Raw genomic sequence first — 17,723 nt, 5'->3', positions numbered from 1 at the left:
TATTATCATATCATCCTTTCAGTTGTGTAAATGAATGAAAAAAATGTTTTTGTCAATGGTTACAAATTGTACACTTATACAAGAAGCAAGAGGAAAAAGTAGTAAATTTTGAGACTTATGTAAAAGGTATTAGCAATTTTTTTCTTTTTACAACCAGTAGGTACTACTAACTGGAGAAGGAAATAATAAAGTACTCATGATGAAAAAATTGCGAGCCACGAGTATGATTTTTTTCCCTTTTATCAAATCAAGCAGATTTCTCCTAAAAGGAATAGATGGTATTATTATATTTAACCATGTGATTTTGACTTATTCAGAAATATTATGTTTAAGTGGTTCACATGATAAATGTACACAATTAGTTATACATATCTAGAGATTGCAGATTTGAATAGTTGTTGAGTTGGTCTCTAAAAAATTTAAAAAATGTTGATTTTTGTCAATAATTTTATTACTAGATGAACGAATTCCCACGTTATATCTTTGACATTTTTCTATTTCTTAAATATCTTTCTAAATGAGGTGCAAATCAATATAATACTAATCAACTTGAAATATATTAAAAAGAAAATATATTCATAAAAACTTTTAATGAACTCTCTAAGGTGAAGTTGGCAAAGTTAGATTACAAAATTCGATATAGACTTAATTCGACATATGAAGAAGCTACACATGATCTGTCTATCAATGGGTACTAAAAATGATTTTGACACGATTTAAAAACAAAATTATAAAAGTAAAGTATACTTTCTTAACTTTATTAAATTTAATTTTAATTTTATAGTTAATATATAAATTATAATATGTGTTTTTTTTCAAAATATAATATTATTAATATTTAAATATCATTATTATTTCATAAAATGAAGTAAATTAACCTAGGTCCATTAATTTAAATACTTGATTAATTTAAATCACAATTTTTCCATCACTCCTTTTCAGAAGCAAATAATTGGATGGAGCATATTTTATATTTTGACAGTTGTCAAGAAACTTATAAATGAATCAAAATTCACGTGAGGGTCTTCTCTCCTTTTCCAAACCCTTAAATTTGGATGTGTTACAGAGAAAGTATTAATAACATATTCTGATTCTCACAATTTTATTTTCGTTTGATCGAGAGTTTATTTATATTAAATATAGCCGAAAAATGAATATGAGGTAATTTTTTTTATGGAAAATTTAATGTTAATTGGATAAACATAAATATTGTAGTATAAAAATATTAAATAAAAATTTATAAATTTTGATAATAAAAAACATATAAAATATTAATACAATTATTTAATATATTAATTATACCAACATGTATATTTACATAACAATTGAAACTACTAAAGTTGTTCAAAACTAAAGAGCTTCTAACAAAATGTCTAAACTTATAAGTCTTCATCTTCCGGCAAAGATATATCAACACCTAACTCTTTCTCTACTCATACCAAGATGTGATAATTGCAAAAGAGAAATAACCTTCAAAAGAAAATAAAAGCAGGATAAACTAATTTTTAAAGAAAAACTTCATAAAACAAATTAAGCATATCACATATTAGTCTAACATTTATAAAGTACTATAATTCATATAAACATACATACAGTTGACTCTAAACTCAATTATCCGGATATATGTTTTGACATAGGGCTTTATTATAGATGTGCACTATTAATAGTATTTATGCTCTGTAGAGTCATAAACACAAAGGGTTATTACTCTACTACTCACGAGGTTAATCTTTCATGCTTAAAACTAAAAGTTCACGGTAAAGACCTCTTGCAATTCTCTCCCCCACCATATTAATCTCTATATGAGTTAAATGGACAGTATATCAGGATACCTACTTTCTAAATTGTCATATGTCAAGCATACATTAAACATCACAAAAAAAATAGAACTTCTCCTTGAAATTCTCCCAAGAACCATATCACATGTAAGCATATAAAAGGTTCTCATATACATTCATGTAGTCATTATACTCAACAACAAAAATTATGAATGATACTAGTCAATATCAAACACCCAAAGGAATAAGCCAAAACAATTATATAAATTGATGCTTAGGGTGGCTCTTAGTGCGAAACCTCTCGCACAAAGGTGATGCTCAACAATATTGTCACCCAACGCTAGACCTTTTGCAAAAGGAGGTGTTCAATGACAACTCTAACACTTAGCATCATTCTTCTCACGAAATGACTTGCCCAGTGACACCATTTTTTCGCTCAATGACTTGGAATTAAAAATGGTTCAGACTTGTAGTGAAAATCGGTGCTCAACGGTGCCTTGTCACCATTTAATGCCAGACCATTCGCAAAACTGCAGTAGGAAAAGTGGGTACTCAACGGTTTGGAGAAAAATTGCTTACAGACTTGCACAATCAATCTTATGCTCAACGCCACACTAGTACTACTCACCACCATATCAAAAACAGTAAAATTTTCTGTGATTTGGGGAACCAGAGACCTGTTGAGATGATCAAATTCACATTTTTGACTTATTAGTTCAAAAATAGTTTTCAAGGTCAGAATGCATAGCAAGTTAATCAAATGGTCAAGTTCTCAGTTCCCTAAATTACCACAGTTTAAACACAAAACAACATTCAATTCAATTAACTAACCATATCATTCAATTCAGCACAAACAACAATCATATTCAACATACCAATTTCAATAAGCAATATTCAACTCACACACATTAAAACATCTAGCTTCCGTCACCTGATAGATAACCAAACAACTTTAAGGGTCCTATGACAACTCAACAAGCACAAGAAACTTTATCTACTCCTACGAACAACAGAAACATGATTAGGGCATATTGTTAGGACTAGTAAGTAAAGAGTCTTATAGAAGACTCAAGTCTCACACACAAGTTAGAACCGCTCACATGCATAGAAAAACTCACAGACAAAGGAAAAAAGTAGAAACAAACTTGCACTTTTGTAGAAATTGATCTAATAGAGTTGAAGATCTCACCTCAAGGATTACTCAAGCAGTCTTTGATAGAATTTCTAAAATAAATAACTCTAGTAAAAAGAAGTTTAAATAGATGGTGTGATTTTAAATCAATACTCATTTATAAAAAAATCTATTTATACTTTTAAACTTTTAAATCAATACGATTTTGTATATCCTTTACAAGTATAAATGTTTTTTTTATTTTTTATATTAAATATAGAAACAAAAATAAATATGTTATATATGTCTCGTTTCTATCTTAAATTATTGAAATACTTTTAATATCTTACGTAATCTATAAAATTTAGTATTGGTATTAGCTTTTCTTTAATCACAACTTGTTTTAAGAATAATCAATATTTATTTCTTTATACAATCATTTTAATTTTATTAATTTATTATTTGATAATTATATCATTATAACTTTTTTTATATTTAACATTAAGGAAAAAGAAGATGTGTATTTTCTAACCTTGATAATATCGTGTTTTTTTTATAAATTTTATTTTTATAAAAACTATTTTTTAATAAATATCTAGTATAGTAGAAGACGAAACAAAAAGTTCATTCTCATTAGATATTAATGTAAAATTCCAATTTTAGTATCTTATAACTAATAAAATAAGGTGCTATAAAATTGATAAAACAAAATAGATAGTCACAAACTATAAATATATTATATTAATACAGTTATCGAAAAATAAACTATACTAATAAAACATATATTTGAACCAACTAAAGAACACTATTACACAACTATGAAGAAATATTCTACAACATCATTATTCTCTATTAGAGATGCGTCAACTCCTATCCCTCACGTGTGATCATCATAAAAAAAACAAACAACATACAACAGACAACAAGGTAAGCTAAGTGCAGAAGAGTTTTCATAAACAATGAAATCACATTAGATAAAACCTAAACATGAATTAAATGCAATAAAGAATATACATAAACAACTGACACTAAAATCAATTATCCGGATATATGTCTTTGACATTGGGTTTCATGGTAGCTGTTCACTTGCAGTAGTATTTGTACTCTATAGAGTCATAAACAAAGAGGTTATCACCCCACTACTCACAAGGTTAGTCCCCTTCGCACTTAGGACCAAACTAGTGTCCTAGACTATGACCTCCTACGATTCTTACCACATACCTCATTCTACTCTATTTAAGTGTGAATAATTATTAGAGTTCAGGATACCTCCTTGTTGAACCTCTAATGTCAATGCATACACAAAATACATCACCATAAAGAATTGCTTCTTGAAATTCTCACAACACCATTACCACATGTATCCACAACCATGTTCTCATTCATAATACATATTAAACATACATCATATCCATAGTAATCCATTTTAAACAAAACAAAGCAATTAGAAAATCAAAACTTACACTTTGGCACTCATAAGTGGCCCTTAACGTAAAACCTCTCACAAAAGAGAGCACTTAATGAAGAGCCTGGCACTCAACACCAAACCTTTTGGAGAAGGTGACACTCAACGGTAGTCGTGGTGCTCAACGTTATTCTTCTCACAAAACGTCTCGCTCAGTGACATCATTTTGTTGCTTAATGACCTAGAATTAAATTGTTCGACACCTATAGTGAAAAGTGGCGTTCAAGGTTGTTTTGTCATCGCTTAGCGTCAGAGCATTCAGAAATCGGTGCTTAGCGCCAGAGCATTCGACTAACACTTAGTGGTCTGGAGTCAAAGTGTTCTCAGACCTGCACAAGGAATCGACACATAGTGTCATATGGTAATCGCTTAATGTTATACCAGAATGCAGTATAATCAATTATATTATTTGTGGAAAAAAAGAACCTTTTCAGAGGATCAAATTTGTAATCTTTACTTAATGCTTGGTTCAAAAATAGTTTTCAATGTAAAATGCATACCAATTTACTCAAATGATCAGATCCTAAGTTCTTCAATTTAACACCAATTAAGACAAAGCAAACAACACAAAAACATAGTAAGATTTCAGCAACTCAAACATCAAATCACAATTCAACATATACACATCAACCAAATGTGCATTTTACCATATTTATCACATCTATAACTTTAAAACAAAGCAATTAATTTTTCTTACCACATAGATGATCAAACAACTCGATATACTTAAGAATGCCCTCTAAAGCGCAAGAAGCTTTATCTACCCTTATGAACAACAAAAACGCGATCAAGACATACCATTAGAACCAGTGATTAGCAAAGACTCTTAAAGATGACATAGACGTCACATGCAACTCTAAATAGTTCGCATGTAAAGGAAGACAAAATAGACCATAAAGAGGAGTAGAAAACCAACTTACTCTATGAGAGAAACTGATCATATGGAAGTGATGAACTCGCCTTAAAGATCACTCTAATGGTCTCGGATTTTCAAACTGACAAGCAGATAATGATAACCCTTAAAGAGAAGTCAAAGAACACTATAAAAATTGTTTGTAAAAGTATTGTGCCTTTTAAAATATGAAACTCATTCATAAAAGATCATTTATATTACAATATTTTAATATTAAAATAATTGAATCTCATTATTTTAAACAAGTATTAGTTTTCAAATGTTATTTACGATGATATATAGGATGAAAATAAATTTTTATTTTTGAAAGAATCAAACTTAAATATGAGGATGAGAATAAATTTTTATTTCATAGATAAAAATAAAATAGTCAAACTCATACCCATCCTCATTATTAATATTAAATTCCCTTTATTATATTTATTTCAACGTCACATTGAAAGGCAACATAATGCATAAATTTTTTTAATTTCTTGATAATTTTAGGACTAAGAATGGCCACATGCAATTAATTGTATTCTAGCTTGTGGAGTTTACCATGGAAAAAAAAATCTAACAAAAGTACATATTAAAAATTACATCTTAATTAGTACTTTATTTTTCCAAACTAAAATACTTCATTTTTATTTTCTCCTTAAATCGAACAACTAATATTACTACTTTTATTAAAGGGTTAAATATGTTTTTAGTTCCTAAACTATTGGTCGTTTCTGGTTTTTGTCCCTCTTTCAAAGTAAGGTACAATTTGGTCCTCATTCTTTTCGAAACGTTCGTTTTAGTCCTCGGAATTTTTGGTTTTAATCCTCATTTGTTGCTAAATGAGGACCAAATTTTTAAACAGTGTTTAGTTTTCGAGGACTAAAACGAACGTTTCGAAAAGAATGAGGACCAAATTGTACCTTACTTTGAAAGAGGGACGAAAACCAGAAACGACCAATAGTTTAGGAACTAAAAACATATTTAACCCTTTATTAAATTATATATATGTGTGTGTCTATTTGTTATCTGTTCCAAAATGGTATAAAACTTGAAATCTCATTGGTTCATCAAATAAACAGTACAAATAGATACATCTGATTCTAAAGCCATAAACATTTGTCCCAAAAGGTACATGAGAAAGCACATGGGACTTAGTCACAACCAACAAAGGTGAAAAGATATGGAAAGGCATCTTTAAATGTGATTAAACTCGAGGTGTATGGAATACAGATGGTCCAACTCAAAATATCAAATAAAAATTTACTCTTAAACTCTGTAAAATAAATTACATATTATACAAGGACTAAAATAAAAATTATCATATCTTATAAAGACTAAAGAGGAGATTTTAAATTTTACAATATGAAAAGTAAAATAATTAAGCACCAAAAAATCACAAGCCCATTTTAGGAGAATTTTTTTTAATAAAGAACAGATTAAAGTTTATTTAAGTAATCTGTTAGATTATAAGAACAAAATTATTAATAATATTAATAAAGGTTTTGTATGAATAATTCTGTAGAAAATGAAAAAGAAAGAAATGTAATTAATGTGAAATTGTTATGTGGGGTTGGTATTTGAAGTAACCCACTGTACCATTCCAAAAAAGAAAGTATCCAACTACCAATTGGGACATAAATTAATATGGGATGAGTCAGATACAGCTTACACCACTGTTGGGCATTATTATTACAATGGACCATAACCAAGTAAAAAATAAAAACGAGAGAACGAGGTTGTTCTTTATTACTATTTATTGTTTTTTTATGTTCACCCTTATCAAAGATGGTAATGGAGGCTGGCGCACTCGAGTTAGACTCGACTCACACTTTGTCCATAAGATAGGATTGATATGCTGAAGATACTAGTCTGTTTCGCATTCGAATTGTTCTGACTCGTGGCTCTATCCGCATACTTACATTTAAATTTTTTCTTAACTAATGTCAAATTTTATATTTTACAAAATTTCTTTTTGTTTTTCACTTATATGTATCGGTTGAATAGTTTTTGTAAATTTTATATTTGATTCAGGAGTCATAACAAAACAAAATGGTTAAAACTTTATATTATTACATTCTCATCAAACTTAAAAAATTATATATAAAGTGATTGAGACCGATAAGTAAATGTATTGTTACAAGACAAGGAGAAATCATGAATGAAACTCTATGTTGTGCTTCGTGAGAGAAAAAAAGAATGCAAAAAAAAACAAGAAACACATAACAAAGAATGAGTGAGTGAGACGCATTTGGAGAAAAAATTAGAGTTTTGAAAAAATTAGACATAACAAAAAAAAAAAAAATATATATATATATATATATATATATATATATATATATATATATATATATATATATATATATATATATATATATTGGTAAATTTTCTTTGTTTAAATATAATCAATGTTAAATAATTTTATAGGTTTTTTCAGTTCACTTTAAGAAATAATTGTAAAGTAGCAAAGGTAGTTATACCGGTATCAGGTTGGTCTCACCATCAAAGATAATGCACATCTATTTATTAGTTAATGTGACTATGAGATATTCTATGTATAGATGTGGTCATAATTAATATTGTGGTTTGATATATAAGTTATGGTTGATTTTGACTTCTTACAAGAAACGATTCATTCTAATTTCCTCAACTAATTAATTTTCCTTTTTGAATTTTGAAGTGTAATACTGTTATGAAAAGTAAACGAGTGAGAAAGGATATCTACAAACAAGATAATAATTTTCAAACTTTCATTTAATACAATTAGACATATATAAAGATAGAATCATTGAATAAATTAAAATTAGTTTTTAAAATTAAAAATAAAACATCATCTTCACTTTAAAAATTTTAGCTCACACCCAAAAATCCATCAATCACTTTATTACAACGAAATGCGGGACGCGTGTTCAGGCTTGGAATCTAACCCATATATGGTAAGGAATTTGTATGGAAAAAAGTGGTGGCCAACATTGGGTTTTGCTCTCTATAAATAGCAAAGAGAAACTAGGTGCTAAGAAGCATTGAAAACAGTTTTTATTTAGTTACCTACTTTACCACCTCTTCTATGGTTTCTTCTAGCTTTGAAAGTTCTCCCATGGCTTCCAACTACACAAGCAACAAAAAAAAGCACAACAATGGCATCTTCCATCCACCCACCCCAGTGGTGATGGTGGTGGTCCCTTTCCCTGCACAGGGCCACCTGAACCAGCTCCTCCACCTCTCTCGCCTCATCTTGGCTCACAACATCCCTCTCCACTTCGTCGGTTCTCCCACACACAACCGCCAAGCCATGGTTCGAGCTCAAGGCTGGGATCCAAACTCCTTTCCCCACATTCACATTCACGACTTCAATGTTCCTCCTTTTCCCTCCCCTCCCCCGAACCCCAATGCCCCAACCAAATTCCCTTCCCACCTTCTTCCCTCCTTTCAGGCCTCCGCAAGCCTCCGTGGACCTGTTTTTTCACTCTTGCAGTCTCTCTCCCTTGTGGCCAAGAGGGTCGTCGTCATCTACGACTCTCTCATGGCTTCCGTGGTGCAAGATGCCATCCATGTCTCCAACTGCGAGACCTACACTTTCCACAGCGTCTCCGCCTTCACCATGTTCTTGTACTTTTGGGACGTAATGGGGAAGCCTCCGGTGAAAAAAATGTCCCACCTAGTCCCCGAAGTTCCCACCCTTGAAGGCTGCTTCACCACCCAGTTCCTTGATTTCATCACCTCTCAGTATGTGTTCCACAAGTTCAGCAAAGGGATCATATACAACACCACAAGGGCACTTGAGGGACCTTACATGGAGCTGATCGAGAGGATCATCAGCAGCAAGAACCACTGGGCTCTGGGGCCATTCAACCCCTTGTCCATTGAGAAGAGTGAAAAAAGGCAGCACTTTTGCATTGAGTGGCTTGACAAACAAGAGGAGAGGTCAGTGATGTATGTTTCCTTTGGGACAACAACAAGCTTCTCCCAGGAACAAATCAATGAGGTTGCAACTGGGTTGGAGAAGAGCAAGCAAAAGTTCATTTGGGTGTTGAGGGATGCTGACAAGGGAGATGTTTTCAAGCATGGTGGTGATGAACTTGTTCTCCCAAAGGGGTTTGAAGAGAGAGTGAAAGGCATTGGGTTGGTGGTGAGAGAGTGGGCACCCCAATTGGAGATCCTTAGCCACACTTCAACTGGGGGGTTCATGAGTCACTGTGGATGGAACTCTTGCATGGAGAGCATTTCCATGGGGGTGCCAATAGCAGCATGGCCTATGCACTCTGACCAACCTAGGAATAGAGTTTTGGTGACTGATGTGCTTAAGGTTGGAGTGGTGGTGAAGGAATGGGACCACAGAGATGAGTTGGTGACAGCATCAGCTGTTGAGAATGCCGTAAGAAAATTGATGGCAACAAAGGAGGGTAATGAGATGAGACAAAGGGCAATAGACCTCAAAAATGTCATCCTCAAATCCAGGGATGAAGGAGGAGTTTCTCGGATGGAATTTGATGATTTCATTGCTCACGTCACTCGATAGGTGTTCTTTTCATCCAAATCCACTCTATCTTACGTCTTCACACTCTTTCATAAATAGCGAGAAATAAGTATATATTGGGAGTAGTTGGAGCATTTAGAATAGAATAATAACATTTTCACATAAACATCATTTTCCTCGAAAATATATATCGTGTGAATGCAAAGATAGGATTCCTACCTTTGTATTTCCGAACTACTGTTTTCTCGTGTCTAGATTTGTATTGACACCGAGATTAATTACATTTATAAAATATCAATATCAGCATGTTTGCTTTTAGTTTTACATGAGTGTGTGTCAGGAAGAGCTTGATTCTGGAATTATCAATGTGAGAGTTTGAAATAAGGTTATGTTTGTATATTGTGATTGAGACTTTGTTAAATGTTGAATGTTACCGGTATTATATAGACTTGAAATATGAGCAGAAGAATGACTTTTTAGCAGAGAAGAAACCACGTGAAATACATGAATTGTATTACAAGCATTGCTCACGTACAATGAACTACTGAAAGAATAGTACAGATGAAAACACATGAAAATAAATCATTATGACAGGTTTTGGTGGGAGTTTGAAAAATTGACCATATGCCCTTCAATTAGTCTATTTTTGAATGACATGCCTTTTGCATCAGTTTACAAGAGTTGAAGGGCATATAATCTATCCAGAAATCTATCTTTAGTGTTGTATCGGTATGGAAGTCGAAAATCACACCTTGAAAAATTTAGTTGTCACTTCTTTTAATTTCGTTTCACTTTTTTTTTTTTATGTTTTATCGAGTTTATTTGATAGAGTTTAAATTCGAGCGGTAAATACTTACTAAAGACACTCTTACGTTCAAGTTAGTTTTAAGTTATTGATTAGTTATCGAAGTTAAGTTTTAAATGTCCAATAAATGCAACAATTTATTTCTTTATCTTACTTCTGTATTTATAAGTTTTAAAGTGGACTTTTTATTAGGATTGACCCAATCGTGACTCAATATCATCTAAATATGTTTTTACCTTATTAATCAAGAAATGAGATCCTTGGACCGAATAATCAAATGATTAGTGTTTGATTGTTTGATTTACCTAGTTATGGCTTTTTTTGGAATTGACTTCCTATATAGTTGATCGACTAATAGGCGTAAAACAGTTTTTCTAGTGTCTTATCATCTATTTACGTTATTTTATAGGCTTAATACTCTATTTTGTCCCCAGTTTCGCTGGACAATGTCAAATTAGTCCATCCTTTAAAACGTGCGTCAATTACGTCCCTACTTAATAAAATTTATATCAATGAAATCCCTTCCGTTAAATTCGTACAAACGGCGTTAATAGAAGAGTGAGAAAAATAATTAACGCCGTTTGTACGGATTTAACGGAAGGGATTTCATTGATATAAATTTTATTAAGTAGGGACGTAATTGACGCACGTTTTAAATGATGGACTAATTTGACATTGTCGAGCGAAACTGGGGACAAAATAGGGTATTAAACCTATTTTATATTAGGTAACTATGGCTTTTTTTCTTTCGTGGTGTGGAAATCTTTCTTTTTTTTCACTAAAATTATAGTTTCTTTTTATCGATTTAAGTTAATTTAAAAATATATAGATGAATTTAGATAAATAGTTATTGAACTGACCAACTTACACTGACTTGTTTTTGTTTTACAGATTCAAGTAATAGTTTTTGTTTGAAATTGTCACTTAAGTTCTTAAAGGAAAAAGTGAATTCACTTCTCGATTTAAAAAAAACTTCTTTCTTTTTGTAATGTACTTTTAAAAAAGTTAAGTTTATCCTGTGTAAACTAATTCTAATTATATAAATTTAAGTTATTGATGTAATTACTTAAAAGCACCAAATTTATATATATTTTTCAATTGTAGTGTTATTTTTAAATGTATTGTTTAGATATTTAATTATTTTAAGATGTATTTATTTGTTTTTTAGATGATAATTTTTTTTTAATCTGGGCTTAGGTTGATTATTTTATCATGATGAGTTTTGTTAATGTAATTTAAAAAACAGACCAAAAGTAAAATAAATTATGGCAAATATTTAAAATTACGTTAAATAACGTAAGTGTAGATAATATTTTAGAATAAATCAAATTGAAAATAGTGAATAAAATAATTATTAATATATAAATTCCAGTTATTTATGTCATTAACTAAATTATTTATGTAATTTATTAATTTAAAGTATTCAATGTGTTAATGTTTCATGTAAATCTTTTTTTAAGGGTGTTATTGTTTCATGCAAATCTTTTTCTTTGTATCTTACTTAGTGATGTTTATATAATAACTCGTAAGTCAATGGTTGGACGCACGTAAGGTACATGGAGTGTTTTCCAAGTACATCCTTGGTTGGACACCTATAAGGTACTTAAAGTATTTTTCAAGTAAGTTTATGGTTGGACATTCATGCTCGAATTTATTGAATAGTCACATATGTTAATGCTTATGCTCAAATTTACCGAGTAGTTACATATTTAGGCATTGGACACAAATTTACTTAGTAGTCGCAAGTTTGGACGTTATTTATGTACTTATGAAACATGTGGAATTTATACATGTAGTGTGCCTTGTTAAAACCTTGTCCTATAAAACCTATTTTAGGAAAATTTTGAACGAAGGAAAGGAGTATACACTTTTTTGCATCGTTATGCTATAAAATAGTAAAGTAAAAGTTAAATGCTTAAGTTATCAAGGGCCTCATCCCGTGTTATATTCAGCTCAATAGTGTGTGTTTTGGAATATTTCTCATGCCACATACATCATCTCATACATCACACATAAAATTCGTCTTTGTTTTGAGATATTTTTTATGCCACAGGTCTCATCCCGGACTTCTCATATAAAATTTACCTCGATCAATTTATTATCTATATGTGTAGAGTTCCTACATTTTTGTGGTCTGAATTTGCCTTGCATAAAATATTACCAGTGGACTAATCCAATTTGGACATAGAGTATAATTGTTGATCATCTATATAATCATCGTCATGTTTTATTTCTCATATGAGAAACAATTTGCGTATGTGGTCAGCATTATCATGCTTCTTGATCTGAATTCTGAGTGTAGACTTTTGGTAGTTGAGTTAAGTCTTTAATTTTGACCAAGAATCTAGATCGATGTCATCTTAGTCCTCCCTATGTAGTGTTGTTATCTCTAGTCAAAGGTATTGCTCATTGTCTTTGCTTGATACCAGAAGTTGCAAAGCCTTTGATGAAGGGGCATTATGAGGAATTTCAAGTTTATCTATTCTTGCTTCTCTAAGCTTAAGCTTGTTCTTTTACTCACATGTTGTAACGTTGTGCAACTCTTTGGTTTGCTACCTTTCTCACATTCGAGACTCTTCTCATCTTTCATGTATAAGTTTAGATCAAGTTAGCAGTCCTCCTTGTTGCGTTCCTCGTCAAAGTGTTGTCTTATCAAACATTAGCCGCGAGTAATTCCATTTTCTTATAAGGAAGGTTTTGGTTAAGCTTTGGGCTTTTAATGAAGGATTTTGTAAGTTCATAATGGTACCATCTAAATTTCCATCTACAAGACATAAACGTTTCTAGAGGAAAATATTGTTGAAAGTGTATTAAGTAGACTCTTAGAAAAAAGAGATGGATCATAAATAAACAAACTTAAGAACATTATCTTTCATAGCTAGATAATCAACTATTAGATAAATAATTATTATATCAAAATATCTTAGGAATATAAGAGAATATCATAATAAGTTAGATAATCCATTATTATATCATAATATCTTGGGAATATATTAGAATATCATAAGTTAGATAATCAATTATTATATCATAAATATATTGGAAATATTAGAGAATATTAGTTTTTGTCAAAGCTATGTGTTGTTTTTCATGCTTTATGAAATAATTATCGGATGATTTTTGAGCTTATGTGTTGCTTTTAATGCTTTTAAAATAATTCTTGGATGAATTTTCATTTGAGCTTATGAGTTGTTTTTAAGACTTCCTCATCCCAATTGGAAGTGAGATGGGAGCATTGTTGGGAGTCACCAGGGAGAATCTAACGGTGATGTGGCAGTATTGGATGCAAGGATGGCTCTAACCAATTGCAAAAACGATTTCACTTTCATCCTTTGGACCAAAGTGCTCCTTGACTCGCTTCTTTTTAATGTGACCATCATTGAAACTTTTAGCACTTATTGAGGCAAGTGTTATCAAAGCAAAGGAAACAATTGTTTTGAAACTACTATCCACAAATTTTGAATAAAATGTTAATAATAAATTTTCAATGTAGAAAAGAGATGGAATGTATAGATAACACTCCTAAAAGATATTAAAAAGTTTTGATTATAAATGCTTATGATGGTATAGTAAGATTATTGTCAATAGCAATGCATAAAATGCAGAGGCGAAATAAAGTTTTATCTCAGTCTATGGTGATTGTTAAATGTTTTATTACCAAAATTTGATCAAGTTTGATCTAGGTGGGTGACTTGATTGCTTATGAGTATTTGAGCTTCAAGTCTCTAAAAGAGGGAAGTCCACTTGTAAAGACTTTGACTCTCAAGTCAATAAAAAGTATGGGAGAGTATAAAAGTACAAAATGAATATTAAGTTAAAGTACTCCATGTACTATCATGTATTTATTGGCTCTCTAAGTTTCTAATATGTAAAGAATGATAATAAATAAGATAAATTCAAAGTATAACAATAAATAAATAAATATAATAACTGGATTTAGTGTATTATAACTTAAGTTCGATCTATATTATCATAAATATCATTTTCTCTAATTTTAGGAATATTCATATTTTATAGATATTTTTCTCTTAATATCTTATTCAATGAATCATTTTGATCAAACAATAATATTATATTTTTTTAATTAGGTATATTATTAATAAGTAAATTCTAGCTATTAACATATAAATTCCACTTATTAATGTCATCAATTAAATTATTCATGTAATTAATTAATTTAAAAGTAGTCAACACTGTATACATTTATTTTATTGTATTGTCATTGTCATGTTGGAAATGAAATCTGGAATTGAAATAAATCATGGCACAAATCTAAATTAATTTTACACTAAAAATGTAAAATATTATAATATACATAGACCTTCATTTCATGTTATTATATAAATGTGCTTTATAGTTGGCATTTTTTATTTTATTGTGTTTTCATTATCATGTAAATTGGAAATGAAATATGGAATTGAAATAAATCATGGCACAAATTTAAATTAATTTTACATTAAAAATGTAAAATATTATAAATAGGACCTTCATTCCATGTTTATAAATGTGGTTTATAGTTGGCATTTTTTATTTTACTGTTTTCACAAATTAGTATTATGAACGTGAGTTATAGTTGACCTTCTTGGTTGTTGTCTTGGAATATTAGATCTAGGATTTAAATTTCGTACCAATTAGTTTAATTTTTATAGGTGCGTCATTTAACTTTTATCATATAGCTATTGTTTATCGACCAAGTTGATTTATTCAGTTTTTAATATTAAATTTAATTTGGAATTTTTTCGATCAATTGTATCTTTATATTGTATTTTTTTTCTTTTCAAATGTTGTTTTTATAAGGTAATTATAGTAAAACTTTTCCGTCTTCAAAATTGAGTTTCTATGATAGCACCTCTTGTTTCTATTAGATTTGGATTAACTATTTGAACATAATATTGATATACCAGGAAAACGAACATGATCAACAGGAAAAGTTTTACTCTTTAAAATTATAACACTAAAAAAAATTACTAATTATTGATGAATAAAATTTGTTTGTAAAAACAATAATTTATTAATAATTTAAGTTTATTGATAAATTATCAATAACAACAAATTTTGCGATAAAATATTTGTTGATAAACTGTATTGATAGATTAGAACATTCAGTGATAATTATTGATAAATTTTGACTCTCAGTAATATTATTTAGTAAATATAGTGATTGAGTCTTCTTTTTTATTCTATTTTTTCTTTCTCTTCTTCTATTTTTTCTTTCTTCCTATTTTCTTCCTTCTCCTCTTACCTCTCCTTTTTCCTCTCTTCATTTTCTTCTTCCTCCCACTTCCTTCTCCACTCCTCTTCCATCTTTTCATTGTAATCGTGTTCACATGTTATTTGTTGTTGCACTTTCGTCACCTATTCTTCTATTCATCTTCTTTTTTTTTTCTCTTCATTCTCTTCTTTTTCTTTTCTTTCACTAATTTTCACTTAATTTATAAAATAAACTCATTAGACTTAGTGAAAAATTTAACACTCATTTTACTAAGTGAAACATATGTTAGTAAAAAGAATTATAAATTACATTTAAATTTTAAAACACAACACATTATTATCATCGATGACACACAAATTTGATCAAAACTTAAACAAAAAAGTTTTGACATTATTTTGTCAATAAACAAATTCATCCGTAATAATAATTATAAGTTATAGATGAAATTAACTAATAAAAATATTATTTTGTATATATTATAATTTATTAGTAATTAAAATTATAAAATTCAATAATAAAATTTGTCATTAAATTTTATTTTACCGATAATTTTATTTTTCTTAATAAATTTCATAACTAACTGTAGAAATTCTTGTAATATAAGATTTAGAAATCTATGAATACATTTTTTTTATTTCTCTTTTTCCACAGCCATAATTATTCCAATTATATTTTTAATTATTTCTTAGAGATATGCGCCATGGAGAGTATAAATATCTAATTTATCCATGCAAATAATGTATTATAAAAAAGTATTTTTCAGTTGTGAATTATTCTTTATTTTTTCTTTTTTCTCTCATCTCTTTCATTTATCTTTATGAATTGAAATTGGATTTATTTGTCCAATATTGTTTAAGGAAAGTATTGTTCTTTCAATATTCTGTCTGGACTGACTATTCAGAACAACCCATTTTTGAATAAAAAAAAAATATAATTATTCTCCTATTGTTAAAGTTACTGATTCTAAGCCATGCCCGTCTTTAGCTACTTTTTCATATATCATATTCAGTTTTCTGTTTGATTAAGTTTCTCTTATTTGAGGTATACTTTCTTTTATTCAAATCTGTCACTTATCCTTACGAAGATATGTAGATTGTTGGATAACTCGGAATCGTGTGTCACTAACCTTCAATCCAAATATGTGGTTGTGTCCTACGCTTATTTTATTCATTTTTCTTAAGTTACTTTTCAAAAAGTCAAATAAAATCCAATACGTGATTATGTGCAGTTTATACAATGAGTGTTCTTTTTTAAAAAGTTATATAATCTAAAAAATCGTCTTTTAAAATTAACAGTGTATTTAAAATAGTAAAACTTGACTATTTTAATAATAAAAAGTTTAAAATGTAAATAAAACTTTTATAAATGAATTTTATTATTTTAAAAAATTTAAAAATATTCATTCTTTTTTATAAATTTTTTTCTTAAAACTTTTTTTCTTCTCTTTAGATTTTTTGATATCTTGCCTATTTATTTAAACATTAGAGATGTTTGTGTGATCTTTATATAGTCAATTCTCAATTTCTGATTAATTAATTTCTTAATTTAAGTAAGTTTGTTTTTTTTGTCTCTTTTATAAATTCAAGTTGGTTCTTCCTATGCATGTGGACAAAATCTTGCTTGTGTGCTTCTTTAGAATCATTTATAAGATTCTTTATTGATCAATCGTTCTAATGACATACATTGATTCATGTTTATGTTGTTCCTTGGGACAAATAAGGTTTCTTATGCATTTCAAGGTGTTATTATTGTCTTGAGTTGTTTGAACTGTTATTAAAGATAAGGGAAGCTTGTTGCTTTAGTGTGTGAGTTTGAGAAATCTAATGTTTTTTCATGTTGATTGAATCTAATTGGTATGTATGCTTGAATTGAATTGTATAGTTTTGAGGATTTATTCATATTTGATTGTTGTTAGGGTTTGTGTGACTGAGAGAACTTATGATCTCAATAATTAAGCAAATTGGTATAAGTTTTTAATGTGTAAAA

General features: G+C 29.4%; 1 protein-coding gene across 1 annotated transcript; it reads left to right on the top strand.

Moving 5' to 3' along the window:
- Positions 1 to 8,124: 8,124 nt before the first annotated feature.
- On the top strand, positions 8,125 to 10,044 carry LOC124838501 (zeatin O-glucosyltransferase-like). The gene has a single exon (XM_088114753.1). It carries the CDS (start codon positions 8,311 to 8,313, stop codon positions 9,760 to 9,762), a length of 1,452 nt encoding a protein of 483 aa, XP_087970879.1. The 5' UTR covers positions 8,125 to 8,310; the 3' UTR covers positions 9,763 to 10,044.
- Positions 10,045 to 17,723: the final 7,679 nt, after the last annotated feature.

Source organism: Vigna umbellata, chromosome 5, assembly GCF_029865625.1.
Source record: "Vigna umbellata cultivar VRB3 chromosome 5, Vumbellata_1.0, whole genome shotgun sequence".
In the NCBI taxonomy this organism is placed as follows: domain Eukaryota; kingdom Viridiplantae; phylum Streptophyta; class Magnoliopsida; order Fabales; family Fabaceae; genus Vigna; species Vigna umbellata.
This window is presented reverse-complemented; position numbering and strand designations above follow the sequence as displayed.

Excerpts from the sequence above, each read along its gene's own strand:
- LOC124838501 (XM_088114753.1), top strand. The coding sequence starts at position 8,311 with ATGGTTTCTTCTAGCTTTGAAAGTTCTCCCATGGCTTCCAACTACACA.